A 24,312-nucleotide genomic window follows, 5' to 3' on the forward strand; every position below is an offset into this window, starting at 1 on the left:
TCAAACATGGCACTTCAGCGGTCCATCTGCAAATCACTGATACAAAACGACCCAGGTTTTTTCATTCAGTCCAACTTAGGCAGTGGTTTGGTCTTTGTCAGTAATGTTTTACTAATATTTTAGGCTTATTTCTCATTGAGAGTTTAAGTAATGGTGAATTAAAACATAGTTTAAATTTCTTTGGGTTTAATTTTTTTGTGTTATTGCTTTAGTCTTAGATTTTACTAATTCTGTAGCAGAAAATCAGAACTTCTGGATGGAAAAATGCAAATGCATTATAACTAAATTGTGCTGGATACAATCTTATAATAAATACTTAGATCAATTTCAGGATGCTTTGGTTTGTGATAATGAGGTTAAGAAAAGAATTGGCTTATAAAATTGACATTTAAAATTCATGAATGTTACAAATGATTTGGAAGTTAGAAATATAGGTGAAATTTAAAAATGTTAGTTGGTAATACTGGCTATATTTAAAATCTACACTTGTTTAAAAAGTAAGGAAATAATTCACAACCGTGTACAAGTTAATTTTTTTCAAATTAGATGCTAAATTGTGACATCATAATCTTAACCTTTTTGCATTTTATTTATAGTTTTTTTTAATTTTAGTTTCAGTCTGATGGAAGCAAACAAGAAGATAAAGAGAAAACGGTAAGATACTAGAAAAATCCGATGTGTCTGATTGGTCTATTACGGCATACTGTAAATTTTACTGTGAACAAGTTTTAATCACCTTTGTGAATATTTTGTACTCTACATGCTTAGTATAGCTTTTGACATATCTTTTAAGATTGACAACTCCTGTTTTTGAGGATTACCATGTTGAGAAAGGAAGAGGGATAATAAGAATCCCTCATTCTCTTGCTACCCCTTTCCTTACCTCACCTCATTGCTTCCTTAGATGGAGAAGCACAAATATCCACTGTGAAAAGGGCAGTGATAATGTGGGAAATTAGATGTGGTGTGGTATGAGGTCAAGGAATGGCAGTTTTTCCAAGGCTGACATAAATTTATTTTGGGGGGGGGGGTTAATATGGACCTTTTACTAAAATAATTTTTTCCTTCCTTCTTCTTAGGAAGTTATCCTTAGCTGTTTACTTAGCATTACTGACCAGGTACTTCTTCCATCTCTTTCTTTGATGGACTGCAATGCTTGTATGTCTGAGGAACTATGGGGAATGTTTAAAACATTTCCATATCAGCATAGGTAAATACGTAATATTTTTGTATTTTTAACTACTATTCTAGTCATTAACCTCTAAGTGTTTAACTTTTCCTAATTCTTCATCTCGTTTTTTAAGATATCGTCTGTATGGCCAGTGGAAGAATGAAACTTATAACAGTCACCCACTTTTAGTAAAAGTTAAAGCCCAAACAATAGACAGAGCCAAATATATCATGAAGTAAGTTTTAATTTATTTTTCTTCATATTAACCTAAAGTATATCTGGATCTAATTTACTTTGTTCCAGCCAACTTATGTCTGAGCCTCAGTTCTGAGGAAGCCCAGGAGTATTTGCTTAATGGTATAGTCAGTTATATACTGCAGATAGAATGACTATCAATTTTTGTGCTTTTTAGCTCATTTTGACTACCAAGTTAGTTTTTGTAGTTGTCATGTTTGCATAGCTGTAGAATCTAATAATCCTCTTTAATGCATCATATTATAGGTGAGTTTTTTTTAAAGGACAGTCTACTCTGGCCTTTGCTCAATTTGCATAATACATTTAATGCATTATAAAAGGTGGTCAAAGTTCTTGAAATTTCCTCTGCCGAAAGTTATTATAATAAAGATTTTTCTTGGGGTGCCCGGGTGGCTCAGTCAGTTAAGCTTCTGACTCTTGGTTTTGGCTCAGTTTGTGATCTCATGGGTTGTGGATCCTGCCCTGCATTGGGCTCTGCGCTCAATACAGAATCTGCTTGGGATTCTCTGCCTTTCCCTTTCCCTCTGCCCCTTCCCCTGCTTGCATGTGTGCTTTCTCTCTCTCTCTCTCTCTCTTTCTCAAATAAATAAGATCTTTAAAAAAATATATTTTTTCTTTTTTGGAAGATCTAATGGAATTATGTAGAACTACGTCCTTGAGTCAACTGTTGAAAAATTTCTATTCATTTTTGTGCTTTATTTTCATGTTATTAAAAACATAAGAGTGATGTTATTTTACTTCTTGGTAAACTGAAATTTAATTATGAAAATTGTATACTTCAGATTAAAGTTGGTTTATATGCTAAATACACTGCTATATTACAAGTGTTTTCAGCAAGGCTATTGATTGTTGTTTCTTTTATGTTTGTGCAGTGGTATGGTTATTCTAATTAAAATAGTTCATTCTCTAGTTTAACTAGATTTAACAGTATGCAATGTTACTGTCTTCCCAGTGATATTGTCCCTGGCCACAGTCTATTGGGGAAACAGGTGTGTACACAATCACAATTTGGTTTAATAGTTGCTGTTATACAGTGTATATAAAATGTTCTTTGGGAGGATAGAGAAGAGAGTGAGTTATTTCACCCCGTGGAAGTTGGGGAAGGCATGGAAGGAGGTGATACTAGAATTGGTCATTCCAAAAGAGTTCCGGTCTTAAGAATTCCACAGGTAGTTTCTAGCTTAACAACAACAGCTAATATTTATGGAGCCATTAATATTTATATGTGCCAGGCCCTGAACTAAGTGCTTTATATGGATTATTTAATAATACAGTTGACTCTTGAACAAACATGGGTTTGAACTATGCGGATTCACTTATATGCGGATTTTTTTCAATAAATGTATTGGAGGGGCGCCTGGGTGGCTCAGTCGTTAAGCATCTGCCTTCAGCTCAGGTCATGATCCCAGGGTCCTGGGATTGAGCCCTGCATTGGGCTCCCTGCTCAGTGGGAAGCCTGCTTCTCCCTCTCCCACTCCCCCTGCTTATGTTCCCTCTCTCGCTGTGTCTCTCTCTGTCAAATAAATAAAATCTTAAAAAAAAAAAGTATTGGAAAATTTTTTGGAGATTTGGAACAAATTTGAAGAAACTTACAGATGACATAACCTAGAAATACTGAAAAAAATCAGGAAAAAGGTATGTCATGAATGCATAAAATATATGTAGATACTAGTCTAGTTTATCATTTGCTACGATAAAATATACACCAATCTATTCTAAAAAGTTAAAATTTACCAGAACTTAACCTACATGCACACTTACAGACTGTACAACGTGCTATTCGTAGTCAAGAGAGATGTAAACAAATGTAAAGATTTAATATTAAGTCATAACTGCATAAAAGTACCTGTAATACTTACTGTACTACTGTAATAATTTCGTAGCCACCCCGTTGCTACGCAGTGAGCTCAAGTGTTGCGAGTATCCGCTTAAAACACTGTGTGATGATGATCATCTCTGCGTGAGCAGTTCATCTTTCCAGTAAATTGTGTATTGCAGTAAAAAGTGATCTCTCATGGTTCTTAAGTATTTTTTGTGTTTATTGCGATACCGTAAGCCTTGCATAACACCCTGGGGCCCATACGAAGTACTTCTAGTGCTGCCAGAAGTGCTCCCAAGCAGAGAAAAGTCATGACATTACAAGAAAAAGTTGAATTGCTTCATATGTACCATAGCTCGAGATCTGTAGCTGCAGGTATCCACCATTTCAAGATAAATGAATCCAGTGTGAGGACTGTTTTTTTTTTTTTTTTAAAGGAAATTCAATAAGGTCATTGTTGCAGCTATACCAGCAGATGTGAAAACTTTGTACTTTTTGTGAAATACCTTTTTATCTTGTATTGAAAATGCAGCTTTTATGTGGGTGCGGGATTGCTTTAAGAATGAAATATCTATTGATTCTAATGTAATTTGAGAAAATGCCAAGTCATTATATGACAGCTTAAAGCAAAAAGAAAGTGAAGGATCAGAAGCTGGAGAATTTAAGGCCAGCAAAGGATGGTTTGATAATTTTAGAGAGGTTTGGCTTAAAAAATGTCAAGATGACAGGAGAAAGAGTTTATGCTGACCAAGAGGCAGAAAGTAGATGAGTTCCCAGATGCCATTAAAAAAATCATTGAGGAGGGGCGCCTGGGTGGCTCAGTCGTTAAGTGTCTGCCTTCGGCTCAGGTCATGATCCCAGGGTCCTGGGATCAAGCCCCACATTGGGCTCCCTGCTCCGCGGGAAGCCTGCTTCTCCCTCTCCCACTCCCCCTGCTTGTGTTCCCTCTCTTGCTGTGTCTCTCTCTGTCAAATAAATAAATAAAATCTTTAAAAAAAAAATCATTGAGGAGAAGGGATATCTGCCTGAACAGGTTTTTAATGCAGACAAAAGTTGCCCTATTCTGGAAAATAAAGCCACAAAGGACATTTGTTAGGAAGGAAGGAAGAGCAAGCACAGAATTTAAGGTAGGAAGGGATAGGCTAACTCTGCTGTTTTGTGCAAATGTGGTCAAGTTTATGATCTGCAGTGCCCTTATCTGTAAAGCTGCTAACTCCTGAGCCTTGAAGGGAAAAGATAAACACCAGGTTCCAGAAAACAAATTGACATTGGACAATCTGGAAGAAGGTTCTGATTATTCTAGACTGCTTTTTGACTTCTATTACGATATGGACCCTTCTATGATATGGGCACTGAAACTAAAGCAAATGGTGGAAGAAGGATAGGTACCATATAGAAACATTTTTAAGAAGTAGAAAAGCAAAAAAGTCAGAAATTACCATGTACTTCCATAAAGTTACACTGAGTGTGCCTATCTCAACTGCCTTTCTTCCACTTCCTCTGCCTCTTCCACTCTGCCAGCCCTAAGACAACAAGACCAGCAACCATTCCTCTTCCTCCTCCTCTTCAGCCTTCTCAGTGTGAAGGCAATGAGAGTGAAGACCTTTATGATGATCCACTTTCATTTAATGAATAGTAAATAATCATCATGATAATACAGTTAATAAACTTGTCTGTTGTGTTTGTGTGTCTTTGTGTGAAAGTCTAACCCTATGGCAAGAACTATAGGAGATGTTTTTGTGTCCTTATCATCATGTAGGATATTGTGTGTAAGACTTGTATGGAAGTGGATAGCCTATCCTTACATAGGCATAAGGTGAATGATATTTAACAAAATTAATAATGTGTTTGTTTTCTTACTGTTTGATAACTTTGCTTTCGAAGATTTGTATTATTGTATAGTATGCCTTTCTTGTAATTGGACAAACTGCATTATCAACCTATCACGGATAAGTGGTTTTTTAAAAAAAGTAACAGTATTTCCAGTACTGTATTATGAATATGACTGTAATGCTATATGCCATAAAAATTTGATAATGATATCAGTTATACTAGGCTGCCATAAAGCAGTCATATTGTTGCTGCTTTGTTATCAATGCATGAATCATTATATCTATAAATAAATATGAATTTCTTTTTCATATTATCTCTTCATTTTTGATGTCTAGTGTTAGTGATGCATATAATATCTACAGTGTTTTGTATCATATATTGGTGTAGGTACTGACAGACTGTTCATCTTGTAAATAGACAATGTAAGCTTAACAGTATTGACAGAACTGTAAATGTATTTTCCTTATGGTTTTCTTAATAACATTTTCTTTAGCTTACTTTATTGTAAGAATATAGTATATAATACATATACAGAATATGTGTTAATCGGCTGTTTATGTTATTAGGCTTCTTTCTGGTCAGTAGTAGGCTATTAGTAGTTAAGGTTTTGGGGAGTCAGAAATTATACACAGATTTTCGACTGTGTAGGGGGTTGTTGCCCCTAATCTCTATGTTGTTCAAGGGTCAACTGTATATTAAATATTATCAGATCTCTTGAATCTGTCTTCTACTCTCTACTGCCACTAACTCACTTCTTTTATTGGGAGTATTATTGTGCCTTTCTTCTTTCTTCTTTCTTCAAGATCCTTTGGTGACTAACCATTGCCTGCAGGTTATGTGTCAGCCTTTATGGCATGGTGATGTAAGACATCTTTCATGATCTGTCCCTCCCCATTTCCAACCTCTTTGCCTGCTAATTCTACCTCCAGCTGTGCTGAGCTCAGTTAAGTTTCCCTGAATGGGCTGTGGTCTCCTTTTTCTTTGCATCTATGTTTCATTTCTTCTGTTTGTACAGGATTTCCTTACCTCTTTTTCCTCTGTCCATCTGGTGACCTCATCATCCTTGGAGGGTGGGCTTCAATGTTAGCTCCTCACGAAGCCTTCTGTAACACATACTGCCAAGCACAATCTACTGTTCTTTGTTTATGCCACCGCTGTCCCATATGCATATGATGCTATCATACCACTTAGATACATTGCTATGATTATTTTTCTCTTATCTAATTATCTAGTCTTTGGAATAGTTTATACATTCACATGGCTTAAATTTCAATAAATATGAAGAGGTAGATAATAAAAAGTCTCTCATCTCATCCTCCATTCACTCAGGAGGTAAAAAAGGAAGCCATTATTTAGTTTGTTATTTATCCTTCCAGGGATTTTTATGTATATATAGGTGAATACAAATATATTATTCTCCCCCCTTATACTATTGTTAGCATATAATAAATACTGTTCTGTAACTTGCTGGATTTAAGTAAAATTTAAAAAATAGGTTAAGTCAGTCTCCCCAGCTGGACTAAGCTTGAGAGCAGGAGCTATTATTCATCCTTGTATTCCGAGTGCTTCGCTCTTTGCCTGTTATAGAAGACATTAATATGAATGAATGAATGAATTAATAAAAATATATATCACAGAAGAATATGTGTAGAAATTTTAATGTACTTGGATTTTTGTTGTATTTGTTGTAACTATTTCACCAGGCTTGAACAACATGATTTTGGTATTGATTAAACGTTATATGTTGGGAATGGAGTGTATTAATTTATTACTTACAAAATTTCACAAGTTTTGATTACTGTTTAAAAAATGAATTTGCTGTAAGGCATTCAGTAATTCATTCAACAGATGGTCATTGATTGTGTTCCATATGCCAGACACCATGGTAGCTTGAGGGTAAGACATAATCAAGAAAGTACTCCTTTATTTATTTATTTATTTGGTTTTTTTTTTCCCTCCAGGGTGGAGGCAGAAAGGAATGGGATAAAAGGTATAGAGAGGAAGGATCTGCTTTGGCAAGTAGGAGGACCACCTGAAATAGTAGGGTCAGAAGTAGGGACAGGTGGTAGTAAGTTTGAAGGTGGAACAGAGTATAGCCCAAGTTTCAAACTCGATAGGTCTCTCTTTTCTGTGGGAGAAAAGGAAACTGGGCCTTGGAGAATGGGAAAGGGAAGCAGTTGATGATGAAATAATTTTGATTGATGGGTCAGTTTTGTCATAAGAAACTTCTTAAGGTAATTATCAAGTTTGTTACTTCCAGAATGGTCCCATTCCTTGAACTATCAACTGAATTCATTATTTGCTTCATCGTATTGTATTTTCATTCTAGAAAGCTTTTAGTCATCAGCTTTTTTAAGTTTCTAGATTTATTATGTAATATCAGAAGAGTTTAAGATGCTGTGTAATAATTTTGAGCTGTAAGCATTTCATAGATCTAAATTTTCCAGAATGTTAGTAAAAGAATACTGAGCAGTGGAAGAATTAAAGAGGAAGGAAAGGAGTAGAATTGATTTTTTAAAAAATTGTTTACACGAAAACCAGAGAACTTTCCTTTATCAAGGAGTGCAGCATTAGCTGTTATTCTATTAGGGTAACTGAGACAGATGGTATGAGGTATTTGATTGCGTTACACTGAATTTGATGCCTACACTGATAAATGAGCGCTTCTAAATCTAAAATAATTATGATTTTCGGGACGCCTGGGTGGCTTAGTAGGTTAAGCTTCTGCCTTCGGCTCAGGTCATGATCCCAGGGTCCTGGGATTGAGTCCTGCATTGGGCTCCTTGCTCAGCGGGGAGCCTGCTTCTCTGCCTGCCGCTCTCCCTGCTTGTATGTGCGCTCTCTCTGACAAATAAATAAAATCTTTAAAAAAATAATTACGGTTTTCTTCAAAAGGAGTATTATGTACTTGTAGAGTACATTAAGAGTTTTTGCTTATTAGACTATTAGTATAAAATGGAAATGTATATATTATAAATGTTAAGCATTAATTCAAAATCTTAATACCCTTTGGGAGAATGCCTAATCAAAATAACTTAAGGCCTACAGTAATGTATATGAAGAATGTGGTGGTTTTACATGGATCCATTTTGGATACTTGGGAAAGAATTGGGTTTTTTTTGTTTTTTTGTTTTTTTATGATATAACAATGCTATGAACATTATAAGGGAAATGACTTAAGATGATCTCTGCCACCTTTTTCTCCCCTTGTAGGCGTCTAACCAAGGAAAATGTGAAGCCTTCTGGAAGACAAATTGGGAAGTTGAGCCACAGCAATCCAACCATTTTGTTTGATTATGTATGTTTTGAGGTTAATATTATTTTAAGGGATTTTTCTTTTTGTTGTCTTTAAATCAGCACAATGGAAATGGAATGATGAAGTTTTAAAAATGATAGTGTTAGGGGAAAAAATCTTTAGCAAATGAAACATTGTTACTCTAAAAACAGCATACAGTATATTTAACACATTGATCTCCTTTTTGGTCATATGTAACAATGCTACTGTTAAACAGTCTAACATTGTCTTATTTACCCCATGTTGGTTTATAAAAATATTAATAAAGAGATGCATTATTTATTGATTTTTGTTCTTAGAAACATTTGAATGGCATTTCATTGTGATTCAGGCATAATACTTTTATATTTAGAAAGAGATTTTTAAAAGACATTTGGCATTTATCATTCCAGAAGTCAAGTTATATGTCCTGGAATTATTTTCTAATTGGAGAATGTAGCTTAAGAAAATATTTCCTAAGAAATGATAGAATATAGTAGGTTTTATATAAATACAAAGTAGAAGGAAGCTACTTTAATTTTAAGCATTGTTTCTTTTGAAGAACAAAGAACGTATAGTCATTATTTAGCACAGAAGTTCCCTTTTGATGAGTTAATGCCATCTATTTTTTGTTGCTATCGTCCAGATCTTGTCGCAAATACAGAAGTATGATAACTTAATAACACCTGTAGTAGATTCATTGAAATACCTCACTTCATTGAATTATGATGTTTTGGCCTGTATCCTTTCAAGTGAAGTAATACATAGATTTCACATTTCATAGATCTTAATGGTGAACATTTATTTTCATTCTTTTTGTTTTTCTTTTTCATTCTAAGTTCCATTAGTAACCATATGAGGTTAATTCTGTTGGCTGATCTAAAAAAGGTTGGCCAGTCAGGAGTTTGTGTGTGTGTGTCTGCTTTGTGTATAGGGAGAGAACAATGTTAAGTTTACTAAACATGGTAATATAGGTGGAATCTGTCTCGCTTCCTGAAAGATGGAAAAGTTGGTACTACTGTGAGTATAATTTTCAATAATCTGTAGTAACTTGAAGCTGACAATTTTACTTTTTCCAAGATGCGGCATTTTGTTACTGTTTTAAGGGTCTTGGTTAGAGATGTAGTGACTTAAATTTTTTCCTTAATGTGCGAAAGATTGTATCATTGAAGCTTTAGCTAATCCAGAAAAGGAGAGAATGAAACATGATGACACAACCATCTCAAGCTGGCTTCAGAGTAAGTATTTTTCTTTTTCTTTTTTTTTTTATTGTTATTTTTCTAAGGATGAAATTTCCATCTGTTGTAATTGCCATGTTAAGTATTCTATTGCTAATGCTAAGAGCCTGTTTGTCAAGAGGTCTTGAGAATACCTAGCCACTCAGCTTGCTCTCAGTGTGTCTAAGTCTTGGCTGTGTAAGGAGGTTCATGTAGTACTTACTCATTTTCCAACTCAGGAGTCCAGTATTGGCTGTGATAGAATTTGTGCAAGCATTACTGGGGAGATAAAAATTCCCTTCTATTATTTTAGAGGAATCAATCTTAGGGAACTCTTCTCCTCTCTCTCCTTTCCATCCTGAGGTTTCATTCATCTTAAAAGAACAAAAACTTGGTTGTTAACGGAAACCCTAGCCTTGTTTTGTTCTAAATTTCTTGTGCTTTTGATTTCTAGCAGTGAGTTCCCTTTTCTTTCAACCTATTGTGTCTGATAGCTGAATCTTGTGGTAGTTCCCCATTGCCCTTTAAAGTCTGAAATCTGCATTAAGTCATACAAGTAAGTTCTTTTGGGATCAGGTCCTTACTCGGTGTATTAGGCTCATCTTTTGCCCCTCCCCATATTCTGGGTTCCATTAATACTGAACTTGTACTTTCCGTGGCCTTTTTGTACATGTTATTGCCTCTACTTGGAATACCCTTCCATGTCTACTCATTTCCTCCACCACATCTACTTATTCATTAGATTTCAGCTTAGAGGTCACTTTTCTTCAGAAAACTTTCCCTGTTAATGCTCCTACCCAAAAGTCGGAATTAGGTGCTCCTCTTATTATATGGAACCTTTTATTCATCATAGTTATTTCAGCTTCCTTTTCTATATCCCTCACTAGACTGTAAGCTCCTTGAGGGCAGGACCTGTGTCTTGTCCATTATCCTTTAAGGTGCTCAGCAAATAATTGTTGAAAAGGTTACAGATCACTTGATTTTACTAGGATCTCCTCTTGACTGGGGTTTTCTCCCTACTCATGATGCGATAAGGACTATTGGTTAAAATTGGTCTCTTGTTTGCTTCTTGGTCTGTTTCCTTTCCTCTCCACAACTAGTAGCATGTTTCTAGATGACAGATTTTTGTGTGTGTAACTCAAACATTAGAGGGGCAGGTGTTCTGTTGATCATTCAGATTTACTGGGTGATCTGCAAGATTTTGTTGTAGCTTGGTTAATTGTTGTGGCCTAACAGGCTCTGGAGTCAGGCCGTATTCCTTTGAATCACTGCTCTACCTCATACCAACTATGTGACATGAACAAGTTGCATGATATATCTGTTCCAAATTTTCCTCATCGATAGGTTTTATACCAACCTGAGATGATTATTGCAAAAATTAAATGAGTTAATTAATGTAAAGTGCTTACTTAGTATAGTGCTTAGCATATGTATGCTCAGTAAATATTAGCTGTTATTAATTGTAAAACTCCAGTACAATTATTCCTACCTCATTTTGTTTTAGAAATTGAGTTAGTTGAGAAATGCCACCTAATACTGTGTTTTTTTTTGTTTTATGAACTGTTTTTTAAAAGCCCTATTTTTTTATTTCATATAGGTCTGGCTAGTTTCTGTGGTGCAGTTTTTCGTAAATATCCAATTGATCTTGCTGGTCTTCTTCAATATGTGGCTAATCAGCTAAAGGCAGGCAAAAGGTATTCATAGCAAATTATATGTAAATGAAATTCAATAATTAGAATACTTCTGGTGGTATTGGGATATTGAGATTGCTATTTCTGAAAAAGTGTTTTGTAGGCTTAAGTAGAATAGTTGCTCACTTATTTATATGGAATTCTTTAATTAAAAGAAATTGTAATTTCATACATAAACACTTTTTGCAGAAAGAAATGTAATATTTGGCTATATATGTAACTCGTTAAAAAGACATTTCATTTTGACTACCTGTTAGGCTCTTGAGTAAATGGTTTATATGGTATATTGTAAATCCTCTTATGACAAAATGCATTGCATTTTTGATTGTGCTGCTGGACAGTAATTGGCCTTTAAGCATATGGTAGGAACATATTTATTTTGAGGGTGTAAACAGTATTTTTAAAACACAATTTCTTTTGAATTTGAACTTCAGAGATACATACAGCTTACATACCTTTTGGACAGTGTTCTCTTTTCTTTATGAATATTGGGTTTTATTATTTTATTCTGGACCACTATCAGTGTTTAGAGTTTGAATTAGTATGTATATTAAACCTCATCAGCAGTAGACTGACTAGAATCAAAGAACTGGAAATTGTTCTTCAAAACTTTCTGGTAGAAAGCGAACAAAAATTTGTAAAGCTATCTGGTGTTCCACACAAATATAACCTAAGTAATTTTTGACAGATTATTATTTTGGATTAGGGAAAACTTAAAAAAATAATTAGATTTAGGATTTTGTCAGCATATCACTTACACTATGTGCGTCTTTCCACCATTCCTATACATTTTACTCTCCTGTGTCTATGGGCTAGGAGAATATAACATTTTTAAATCTATAACTCAGTTTTCTGTACTGTGAATATAATTTATAATTAAAAGATAGTTTAAAGAAAAATTAAAACATTTTATTGGTACTTGTTGCATACTAATTTGCATGAGGGCTCTCTTGTTTTCATAAACTACGTTTAGGGAAGGCAAGACAAGTTGAGAGAGTAAGCACTAATAAGAATCTTCAAAAACTGTGCCTTTTGTTTGTTATTAACTTGTGTCTTGGGTATGTCTAGCTTTACCTTTGGAAAAACATCTGTATTTGTTTTGTAGGAAAGAAGGTTTCCACTTTATCTTTACTACTTAACTAATTAAAGAAGATCTTGAAAGTCATAAGTTATTTCCATTGACAGTCCTAAACTTTGAGAATTAAAATGCATAACTATTGGCACAATAACAGATGTTCTTAAGGCTGTCATCTTAGGCTCAACACTTCCATTCCCTTCCTTTTTTTCTTTCTCCTCTCCCTCACTCCCTCCATCCCTTCCAAGTGTGTGTGATTGTTTAGAGAGATGGCTCTATACCATCAAATATATGTATTGGCCACCTTGTACTGGAGGATAAAAAAAAATGCTATGAAGAAGTGAAGGGGATTAAGAGTTCATTTAAACCATGATGAGCACTGAATAATGTATGGAATTGTTGAATCACTATATCTTACATGACCAGAACTAATATAAACTGTGTTAATTATACTTGAATTAAAAAATAAATAAAAAACATTTTTAAAATGTTACGAAGGACTGTTGGGTAAACTGATAAAAATGAAATATGAACTATAAAGTATTATATCAGTATTAGATTTACTAAAGTTGGTAACTATGCTGTGGTTATGTTAAGAGAATAGCTATATTCTTAGGAAATGCACTCTTAGGAAATACATTCTTTGGAATTTTAGGGGTAAAATGTGCCCTTAAAATGATGTTGCTTACTAAATAAGTTACTCCCAGATGGTTCAAAAAAACTGTGTGTGTGTGTGTATGTGTGTGTGTGTAGAAAGGGAGGGAGAGAGAGAAAACAAATGATAAAGTGAACAGGAGTAAGAATGTTAATAATAGGTGAAGTCGGGGTAAAGGGTATATGGGTATGCTTTGTACTATTTTTTATCTTTACATCCTATCTGTAAGTTTGAAATTATTCCCAAGGAAAAAGTTAAAATAAACATAAACCTATTACATGCCCCAAATATTTTTCAGTATAGTTCTAGGAATGCAATTTTTCCTTAAAAACCACTCCAGCCCCTTCTGCTCCATATTTATATACAAATAATTTAGGGATTCTCAGCATGTTAATTATATATGTTGTCACTTTTATGTTTGAAGTTTCAACTACAGACTATTTCTTATTTTTTCTAAATAGTTTTGACCTGCTTATATTGAAAGAAGTGGTACAAAAAATGGCAGGAATAGAAATTACAGAGGAAATGACGATGGAGCAACTAGAGGCCATGACTGGTGGAGAGCAACTAAAAGCTGAGGTGAGAGTTGCTAGTTTTTTTAATCGATTTTTTAAGTTCCAGATATATGCATGCTCATACTAAAGAATCCAGACAACACATAAGTACATGAAGCCAAATGTCAAAGCCATATGTACCCTTCCCTCATGACTGCCCTCATCTCCCTTTCAAAAATTGATATACTAGTTGCTTTAACCCTTTCAAAAAGCTGAAACAAAGTATAAAAGACAGTGTCACATCTATAAGAGAAGTAAATATCAAGTCTTCTGTGGTCCTTGATATCTTAACTGGTGTAAATCTGAACATAGTTACTCTGTTGTTGAATCTGTTCCATACTGAATGAAGAATAATCCTTTATAAGGGACTGCAAGGTAGAAAATGGAAAATATACAGAAGTTTAAAGACAATTGACAGTTATCTTTAAGCCAATGACTCTAACCAGCAACAGTGTCACTAAAATAAATGTGTGAAGAAAGTGAAGGAACGTAAAGGTTTTTTTTATCTTCAGGATTGTAACTGAGCCTTTTCTATGTCTTTTTCAAATCAGATAACATGTGTTAATGTACTGTACACTGGTAAGTTTATGTCTTCTCTTGTGCAGGGTGGTTATTTTGGCCAGATCAGAAACACTAAAAAATCCTCCCAGAGATTAAAGGATGCGCTGTTGGATCATGATCTTGCTCTTCCTCTCTGTTTGCTTATGGCTCAGCAGAGGAATGGGGTAATCTTCCAAGAAGGTGGAGAGAAACATTTGAAACTTGTGGGAAAACTCTATGATCAGGCAAGTTAAAGTGGCTTTTGTGTTTATATGGATTTTTTTATCCTGATAATGGAAAATATGGAATGTGATAAAATTTTTAAGATGCCATTTTGCACATCATATGAGTGTGAAACAACTCTAATGTAAAATAGACATTCTGGAAATAGGGGCTGTTTCTGTGCAAATTATGGTATTTAAGAGAAGGCTGTAGGAGATGTAATAATATGTACAAGGTTTTGAGTTAAGTAGTTAACTTCAAGTTGTTTGCTCCCATATCTTTCCTGATCTCTGGAAATGTGGAATTTCAATCAGAACTAAGTAGATGTGATCTTTATAAAATAGATCATAAATATTAAGCAGCAAAACCTGTGATTAGCCTACAGAATGTGTTTATCACCAACTATATTACAAGGGAAAAAAGATCACATATATTTTATAAATGAAGTTTTACTCTTTTAAGGGCAAGGAAATTCTGTATACATAAAATTGTTGTATGTGATGTAGGGTAAATATATCCTGTTACTAAAAGTGATGAACAGTGGCTTGGAACTTGAGACCTCGTTGACTATTAAAGCCTTAGATCAACTTTTCAGGGCCTTGGCTTCTTTTTTGGTAATACGATTACATGATGATGTTTATAGATTGTCTCTAAAGTTCTTTTAAGTTGTAAAATTTGAATTCTTAAATGTTAATCAAAATACTGTTAAAATGACATTATAATTATTTTGGAAAATTTTTATGTTTCATAAAATGGTAGCACATTTGTGTTTTTTGTCTTATTTTTTTAAATTTAGTGTCATGATACCCTGGTACAGTTTGGTGGGTTTTTAGCATCTAATCTAAGCACAGAAGATTATATAAAGCGAGTGCCTTCAATTGATGTGCTCTGTAACGAATTTCATACACCCCATGATGCAGCATTTTTCCTGTCTAGGCCAATGTATGCACACCATATTTCGGTAAGTGTAAGTGTCTTTGCTGCCATTCAAGAATGATTCCAAATTATTTCTTAACTGTAAATGTATTTTAGTTTGACACAGATGCAGATTATGTCTCTTAGAGAGTTACTCTTTTGTTAATACTCATCTCTGAGCAGTGTACAATGAAAATGCTCCCTTTAAAAGTAAGTCTTACTAGTACTATACCCCCAGTTGTCCAGGTTGATGTCTTACGGGCCCTTTAAAACTATAGCACTCAAACAGTGTAGATGAGAGTCACCAGCGAAGCATCTTTGAAACTCAATCCCGTGTCCCCAGATTCTAATGGTAGTAACTTCAGTAGTATCTGGGAATTTCTGTTTTGTTTTTGTTTTTGTTTGTTTTTTAACAAGCTCTAGTTGATTCTGATGCAGGGAAATCTGGTAGGTGATTCTGCGAAACACTCCTATTGAATATAGAGTCCTCTTTCCTCAGTAACAATATCCCTGTCAGTTGACTTGCTATTCATACTGCCTTGAGAGAAATACAGACAGAAAGACCTAACCACCCCCAACCACTCTAAAAACTCTTGTAGGTTGTGTTATGTAACTTCTCGGAAAGGTATTCATAGTTCTTGTTTTATTTCTCTCCACCTAAATGAGACAACTAAAAAGAAAAGCACAAAAGCAAACCAGAGCCTTCCCAAGCAGGGCATCCCAGCAGTGACTGTAAGGATGGTTGGGGGAAGAGGAGGCTGCCTTCCCTCCTCTTCTCTGCCGCCTGGACTCCTGCCTGCAAAGCAATGACCTCTAATGGGAATTGACTCTTCCTTTTCCTTCAGACCATGGTCAGGCCTCTGTTTGGAAACTATAGTACTTCTCCATTCTGACTGGAGCCCCCCAGCACATTCCTCATCTTTGTGTAGGCTTGAATTCTGGCCCTTCTGTTTATTGTTGGTTTTAAGTCTGTACTGTGTAAGGAAGGCTTTCACTACAGATTTTGGGGGAAGACCTTGGTCCTTTCTCTTAAAGTAGGATCCCTTCTTTGTTCCCAGTAGGAACATAGGGTTGTGTAGTAGAGGTGTGGAAAAAAGACACTGAGAAATTTGGGGTCTAATTGATCATTTAATTGGCCATCAGCTGTTAGTGTTTACATATCAACTGCTACAGTGTCACACTTCCCTCTAACAAGTAACTGTTAATTGATTCAGTTATCACTTGATCAGCATTACACAGCAATACTGTGCTATATTCTCTAGAAGGGAAAAAGGGACAGGGGGTAGGATTAGCCTCTTTTTTCCTCCTTTAGAATCTTTCCAGAAAATCGTGTGCTCTCTTTGCGTAGTTATGTCTTGTGTTGTCACCCCACCCCGCAGTAGATCAGTCTCAGCTATACAACAGGGGACCTGATTTCTTGAAGGACTGAGGTGGGAGAGTTGCTTCATCTCAGGAATTCTGACCTGCCCTGTGCTATATTGAGAAGTTAACACACTAATCAGCGATATTGAACCCTAGCAAACAGGAACACCTGGTTGCCTGAGGTTGGCTGAACTTTTCCAGGTCAGAAATGGAGCAGGTCATTCATAGCAATAGCTACCTTTTCTGTAGCCTGTGTAAAATATTGTGTCTTTGTCATTTAAGAGATACAAAAATCTAAAAGAAATGTCATTTCCCCTCTCAGGGTTGCAGAGGAAAACAAAGAACTCTATAGAGGTGGCTATACAGCCAAATCAGGGATAAGTCTGTTACCAATAGGCCACATAACACCCTCTGGAAAAGGAGTTCTTTGGCAACCTCGGTTGCACTGGATGGACACCCAAACTTCCTGGGGATCCTTGCTTTTGCTTCTTGGATGAGAGCCTCTCTCTCTCTTTTTTTTTAAAGATTCTATTTATTTGACAGAGAGATAGAAGAGCACAAGCAGAGGGAATGGCAGAGGGAGAGGGAGAAGCAGGCTCTCCACTGAGCAGGGAGCCTGATGCGGGACTCGATCCTAGGACTCTGGGATCATGACCTGAGCCGAAGGCAGACGCTTAACCATCTGAGCCACCCAGGCGCCCGAGAGCCTCTCTTGAAGAGCCTTTGATGAGAGGGTATGAATATTGGAGGACTGCTAGGACCCTTCCATAAATTGATTACTAGTAGGCTCTCATGGGAATAATTCAGCCAACCAAACACTGTTCAGGTTATTGGGGCAACAAGAGCTTTTTGAACAGGAATTAGAAGTATAGCAGTAACTGTGGATATCAGTTCTATTTCATAGATTTAGTGCACTGGGTGACTTGAGATGTAGAGCTGTTATGCCTCTCCATTTGACTGAAGGTATAAGCTTGAAGAAGGAGTTAAACTAACTTTAGACCAGGAACTATTCATCCTAGTTAAATATGAAGTATAGCTGTCTTTTCTGATCAAGCCTAATTTTTTTTTAACTAGATAGGGACTAGGTGGGTACCTAGCAATAAAAGTGACAGATTCAGAACCCGAGGACTGGGGAGATGGGGGCTGTTGTACCACATCATTACCCTCTCATACCTATAAACCTAATTTTTAGTTCTAATTGTTGAGATCCACCTTGTAACACAGTTCTGAAAGAAAGGCTTTCCCCCACCCAGTTCATATTCTAGATCTTGCCCAAATCAGGTAGTTAAGCTATCCTATACAGGTAGTTCCGGCACTACTTACCCTATGTTTTGTTAGAACCTTAGCAGATGTCATTCTTCCTCACAGAGATTGATACTCGTTACCATCAACAGGACCTGCCCTCAAAGTATAAAAATGCTTCCTTATCCTTGCTGTTATTCTCTCAGGTCTGTGATGTAATTGGGACTTCTCTCTCATAAGGAATATTGTTTGTAGTTTTGTCACCTGTGTGGTCTCAGTAATTATCAGCATGCTCTCTAAAATGGGGGTAACAGAAGGTAAATCCACTTACAGAAAAATTGTAAGAGTCTCAGATTGTAATTATAATAATTGTAAGATGCTGCTTGAGATACCCTCTGGAACAAAGTACTTGGTATATCTTCAGTGCAGTTAGCCTGGGGTATAGAGACACTTAGGAGGGAAGACAGCTGGAGTGTAAGGAGCCAAGACTCTTGCCTACCACAATGCAGAACTGGAAGTGGAACCTTTGACCTCTGACCTTCTAGTTCTGGGTTCCATGTTTAGCACAAACTGATGATTTAAATGCTTTTCTAACAAAAAGAAATGTTTTAATCTCCTCTTAGGTTCATCTTCAGGAATGATGCCTAACCCAAACAAAATTTTCATCCTAAAGAGACTGAAGGACATGAGACAATAGCAACAACACTTTGTATTATTTTCTTTTCTTTTTTTTTTTTATTAAATATTTATTTATTTGAGACAGAGAGAATGAGAGACAGAGAGCATGAGAGGGAGGAAGGTCAGAGGGAGAAGCAGACTCCCTGCCGAGCAGGGAGCCCGATGCGGGACTCGATCCTGGGACTCCAGGATCATGACCTGAGCCGAAGGCAGTCGCTTAACCAACTGAGCCACCCAGGCGCCCCTGTATTATTTTCTTTTTTACATTTGGTATTATGCTCTGTGAACTAATATGTAGTTCCCTCCCATTGTACTAACAGATTCTTTTCCTCATACTCTTAAGAGTATGGCCTTCCTCTGACTCTCTTCCAAATTAGGATAAACCAGTCCAGTCTAAAAAAGCTGCAGTGTCAATTCCCACATGCTTTAAACTAATATACCATATCCATTCATAGAAAGTCTTACTTAGGGGCACCTGGGTGGCTCAGTTGGTTAAGCATCTGCCTTCAGTTCAGGTCATGATTCTAGCGTCCTGGAATTGAACCCTGTGTTGGACTCCCTGCTTGGTGGGGAATCTGTTTCTCCCTCTCCCTCTGCCCCTCCCACTGCCTTTGCTCTCTCTTGTGCATGCTCACTCCCTCTCTCTGAAATAAGTAAACAAAATCTTAAAAATAAAAAAAGTCTTATTTAGGTTTGCTTGGGACTTTGCCAGTTTTGGCACTATACTCTTATACATCCTGGGAATCCCCTCTCATTCACTGGCAAACCTGAACAGTTAGTCACCCTACTTAGCAGTCTTATAGTAACTTTCTCATAGCCTTTCTTAATGTTGATCCAATTTCTTTCTCTTTTTTTTTTTTTTTGAAGATTTTATTTTTAAGTAATTTCTACACCTAAAGTGGGGCTGGAGCTCACAACCCTGAGATCAAAAGTTGCACATTCCACCGACTGAGCCAGCCAGGCGCCCTGGATCCACTTTCTTAATTGACAAATTGTAATGGCCAATAGGGGCTATGTGTAGTAATAAAGCATACTGTGCTGGTTGGCTGTTACTAGTTCCCTTGAAAATCTTAAAAGCTGGAGTGGAAACCCTACATGTTCAATTCTTAATGTAGTAGTAAGCGAGAGTACGGTGGAAGATATGGATGGTGGAGGGGGTACACATACCCTATGTTTTTAATAATCTTAAAAGCTTCTAGTGATCACACAGGACTAAAGATGAGAACAGCTTCCAGGGATGATTTATCTTAAAATAAATATCATTGGTAAGAACTTAGAATTCCTACAACAGTTTTGATTAGTTGTCTTCTGATTCTTGAAAAGGGAACATAGGTTTTTATACTGTGAAAGTTAGTGCTATAAATTGTGTTGTGTTTGTTTTTACTTTTTATCTCCAGTCTAAATATGATGAACTTAAAAAATCAGAAAAGGGAAGTAAACAGCAGCATAAAGTTCACAAGTACATTACATCATGTGAAATGGTGATGGCTCCTGTCCATGAAGCAGTGGTCTCCTTACACGTTTCCAAAGTCTGGGATGACATCAGCCCTCAGTTCTATGCCACATTCTGGTCATTGACAATGTATGACCTTGCAGTTCCACACACCAGCTATGAACGGGAAGTCAATAAACTTAAAGTCCAGATGAAAGCAATTGATGACAATCAGGAAATGGTAGGTTTTTGTTCTAGTAGCTCAAGTACAATAATTTCATGGTAATAATTTAATATTACGCATGCTTTGTATTAGCTAAGGTTCCTTAAAGCTGTGATCTTATTGCTATATAATATTTTCCTAAGTGAGTTAATGGTGACCTCCCAGTGGGTGGGGCAGGGGCTTGGTGAATACCTGGCAGTTATGATCACACAAAAGGTATTTGAGTTTGTCTTTTTTTTTTAAACTGAAGTTGTGTTAGCAATGTAAAATAATCTGTGTGACTCCAGTTGCAAGAGTAATAGGAGTTCGCAAAAGGAGAACTCTTTAGGAGAAGACTATTGAAGAGTTGAGTCTTGAGCTGGGTAGGCTTTGAAGGTAGATTACGTTTGGAAATAGGGAGGCAGATTGGCCACTCAAGAGCTTCAGCAAAGGTATGAAGTAATTTAAGATTTAAAGAGACCACTTTTACTGTAGTGAATGGGCTTAGTGATAAATTTGAATGGTTAGGATGGGATCAGATTATGTAGAGAAATGAAAGTTAGAAAAGAAGACTTGATAAAATTGAGAGCTATGGGGCGCCTGGGTGGCTCAGTTGGTTAAGCGACTGCCTTCGGCTCAGGTCGTGATCCTGGAGTCCCGGGATCGAGTCCCGCATCGGGCTCCCGGCTCAGCGGGGAACCTGCTTCTCCCTCTGACCCTCCTCCCTCTCATGCTCTCTGTCTCTCATTCTCTCTCTCTCAAATAAATAAATAAAATCTTTAAAAAAAAAAAAAAAATTGAGAGCTATATTAGATTCCTCAGCAGGGAAGTGATAATGGTAAAAATGGTACTTTAGAAAGATTACTCTTGACAGTGGTTTGAAGGATACATTTCTTAGGGGAAGGGACTGGCATCAAGGCTGGAGTTCAGCTAGGTGGCTCTTAGGGTAATTCATTGTGAAGTACTGAGAACATAGACTATTGGTGGAGGTAGTGGGAATGCATGAGACTTGTAAGCAATCGGGATGCTGGAATGAAGGAGAAGGAAGAGTCAGAGATGACTTCATGCCTGAGACTAAAAGTATGAGTGCTAGGAAGGTAGCCTGTTTTGATGTGAAGACCAGATTTTGAATTTGTTGAATGGCGGTGAAAGCACATCCAGGTAGACTCCTCAATATCCCTGGGAAGTGGTTAATATAAAATATCAGCCCTGATCTCTTTTTGAAATTTTTAATTAAAAGGAAGGGAGGTAATGTGCGTGTAGTTAGAAAAGTATCTAACTTATACTTTGTAGCCTCCAAATAAAAAGAAAAAAGAGAAAGAGCGTTGTACTGCCCTTCAGGACAAGCTTCTTGAAGAAGAAAAGAAACAGATGGAACACGTACAGCGAGTTCTACAGAGACTGAAACTGGAAAAGGACAACTGGCTTTTAGCAAGTAGGTTGTTGGAATTGTTACGTTCCTGCTACTGCCAAATTACAAAAGCAAACCTCTATAACTTCAGAGGTGTTGAAGTGTATTATGTTTGTATTTCAGCTCCGTGTTCACTATCCCATTCTTTGGTTATTCATTAATGCAGAGTCGACCTCACATGTTCACCAAAGGAACTGTTTTAGTTTGCTGGTGAAATTAACTTATAACTACAATATTGGCAGCTTATCATTCAACCTTTCTGTATGAAATCATGTTCCTGGAGAAGTTATAGATAGAAAAATGTCCACAGAGTGAAAGTGAAAGTTTTATCCCAGACATGACCTTTTGGTTACAAACTATAAGGAGTTTGTGGGGTTTTTTTATAGCATTCTCTACACTAAAATTAATATGTTGTCATGTTTAGTGGTCTTGAGGCACTTGAGGAAGAAGTTTACCACTTAATATATTCTTCCCTTATTTTTAGAATCTACCAAAAATGAGACCATCACAAAATTTCTACAGCTGTGTATATTTCCTCGATGTATTTTTTCAGCAATTGATGCTGTTTACTGTGCTCGTTTTGTTGAATTGGTACATCAACAGAAAACTCCAAATTTTTCCACACTTCTTTGCTATGATCGAGTAAGTTCTTTTTATTGCAACCTTTAAAAAAAAAAACTCACACAAAGATAGGTAAACATTATAATCTATAGAGGTATTATTGTGTGTGTGGTTAAAAGCATGAACTCAAGAGCCAAGTGCCTGAACTTGAATCCTAGCTCTGCTGCTTTCTAGCTATATGATCTTTGGCAAGTTTTTTAAACCTCTCTGTGCCTCAGTTTTCTTATCTGTAAAATGGGATAATAGTACTTGCTTCATAAGATTGTTGTGAGAATTAAATGAGTCACTGCACACAAAAGTGCTTTGAATAGTGCCTGACATGTAATAAGCACCCCTAGTTAATCTAGTAACTCATAGTATGGGTTTATATGTTTGTCATAATAGAACTCTTTTCTTAACCTTCACCCCCTCAAAAAAACAACAAAACAGCTTACACCTTCACACATACATAAAAGCAGGGATGCTTTTCAGTATGGTTACATTTATGTATTTTTGCATCTGGCTTTTTTCTTACTAGTAAATACTGCATTTGTGGTTTTAAAATGTAGTATATGTCACAGCATGTCAGCTGCCTATTTCTAGTTTCTGTCAGCCTCGCCTCTGCTTACTGTCCCCCTAACCCCAATAATATCTATGGCTAAGTCTTTGTTGAAGAAGTTATGTTGTAATAATAATGATAGTTTTTTCCACTGTCATTGTAAATCAGTTTTTTCAAATAAAAGTTTGTTGTTGTTGCTTTATGAATGTGCTGTTTCCTCACAAAGGCCAAAATCTTTAAAGATTTCTGGAATTGTGACTATAAAAGGGGAAGATACATTTTGACTAAACCAGTTTATTTGCTATAAAAACCTTTTACTATTTTGAACTAATTTTGACTTTGATTTGTTTTTATATTTCAAACATTTTTCCTGTAGGTTTTCTCTGACATAATTTACACAGTTGCAAGCTGTACTGAAAATGAAGCTAGTCGGTATGGGAGATTTCTTTGCTGCATGTTAGAGACTGTGACCAGGTGGCACAGTGACAGAGCCACGTATGAAAAGGTATGGCTAATAAACACCCTTACATTTACATGTATCTAACAGCAGCTTTCAGTAATCTTTAGGTTCAGTTCTGAAAGGGAAGCTGAGTTTAAGATTCAGTTGTAAAACAGTGTTTAAAATTTAAACATCATTCATTCATTATTAAAAAGTGCTTTTTAAAAAAATCTATCTCAAATTGACATTCCAAATTCCTACCACTGAATAAGTTGAACCTTTCTGTGAAAACTACCTGTCATTCAAATACACATCTTGTTTTTGCGTGGAATCATTAATCTAGTCCACTTAAGTTTTCAGCTTCTGCTATTTTAGGGGCAGAATTTTTCTTTAACAACCTTTCCCCCTCCCCCCCCCCAAGGAATGTGGAAATTATCCAGGATTCCTTACTATATTACGGGCCACTGGATTTGATGGTGGAAATAAAGCTGACCAATTAGACTATGAAAATTTTCGACATGTTGTACATAAATGGCATTACAAACTAACCAAGGTAAAAAAAATTATGTTTCTCAAAGGTGGTTTTTCTCTTTATACTTATACTTTTGTAATAATAGATCTTAAAATGTTTGTTGTAGGCATCCGTACATTGCCTTGAAACAGGCGAATATACTCACATCAGGAATATCTTGATTGTGCTAACAAAAATACTTCCTTGGTACCCAAAAGTTTTGAATTTGGGTCAGGCTTTGGAAAGAAGAGTGCATAAAATCTGCCAAGAAGAAAAAGAGAAGAGGCCAGATCTATATGCATTGGCTATGGGGTAACACAATTATACTTTAATGTGATTTATGAGACTAGATGACAGAAGGATTCTGAAGACTTTAAAATGTTTTACAGTGTTGAACTTTATCTTCTGCCTTACTTCAGGAGATTATGGGAGATTATGCGATCATGTTCCCACAGGCTGGTGAGAGTTGTCACTTCTGATTATCAGCTTCCGGTCTATACTGGATGATAGTTTCAAAAGTCATATACAATATGTCTTGGTTTGGAGGAAATGTAATTTTATTATCGTCAGTTGAGTTTTGGATCTTCAGTAGTGAAAAAAAGGCATCTTAGTTTAAGGATTAGCTTACATTGAAATTTTTATTTTTTAAGAAAGC

General features: G+C 36.1%; 1 protein-coding gene across 2 annotated transcripts in view; it reads left to right on the plus strand.

The window, feature by feature from the left end:
* The window catches only part of THOC2 (THO complex 2), a 115,809-nt gene that overhangs the window by 73,748 nt on the left and 17,749 nt on the right, over positions 1–24,312 (plus strand). For both annotated transcript variants that reach the window (XM_044911959.1, XM_021686666.1), the window contains exons 13-28: positions 613–654; positions 1,080–1,210; positions 1,305–1,406; positions 8,292–8,376; positions 8,999–9,092; positions 9,510–9,590; positions 11,167–11,263; positions 13,452–13,569; positions 14,150–14,329; positions 15,103–15,267; positions 19,901–20,176; positions 21,431–21,572; positions 22,033–22,190; positions 23,084–23,212; positions 23,568–23,699; positions 23,785–23,969. In XM_044911959.1, the coding sequence (XP_044767894.1) occupies positions 613–654; positions 1,080–1,210; positions 1,305–1,406; positions 8,292–8,376; positions 8,999–9,092; positions 9,510–9,590; positions 11,167–11,263; positions 13,452–13,569; positions 14,150–14,329; positions 15,103–15,267; positions 19,901–20,176; positions 21,431–21,572; positions 22,033–22,190; positions 23,084–23,212; positions 23,568–23,699; positions 23,785–23,969 (2,117 nt within the window). The remainder of the gene's footprint in view (positions 1–612; positions 655–1,079; positions 1,211–1,304; positions 1,407–8,291; positions 8,377–8,998; positions 9,093–9,509; positions 9,591–11,166; positions 11,264–13,451; positions 13,570–14,149; positions 14,330–15,102; positions 15,268–19,900; positions 20,177–21,430; positions 21,573–22,032; positions 22,191–23,083; positions 23,213–23,567; positions 23,700–23,784; positions 23,970–24,312) is intronic.

This window comes from Neomonachus schauinslandi, chromosome X (assembly GCF_002201575.2).
Source record: "Neomonachus schauinslandi chromosome X, ASM220157v2, whole genome shotgun sequence".
In the NCBI taxonomy this organism is placed as follows: Eukaryota; Metazoa; Chordata; class Mammalia; order Carnivora; family Phocidae; genus Neomonachus; species Neomonachus schauinslandi.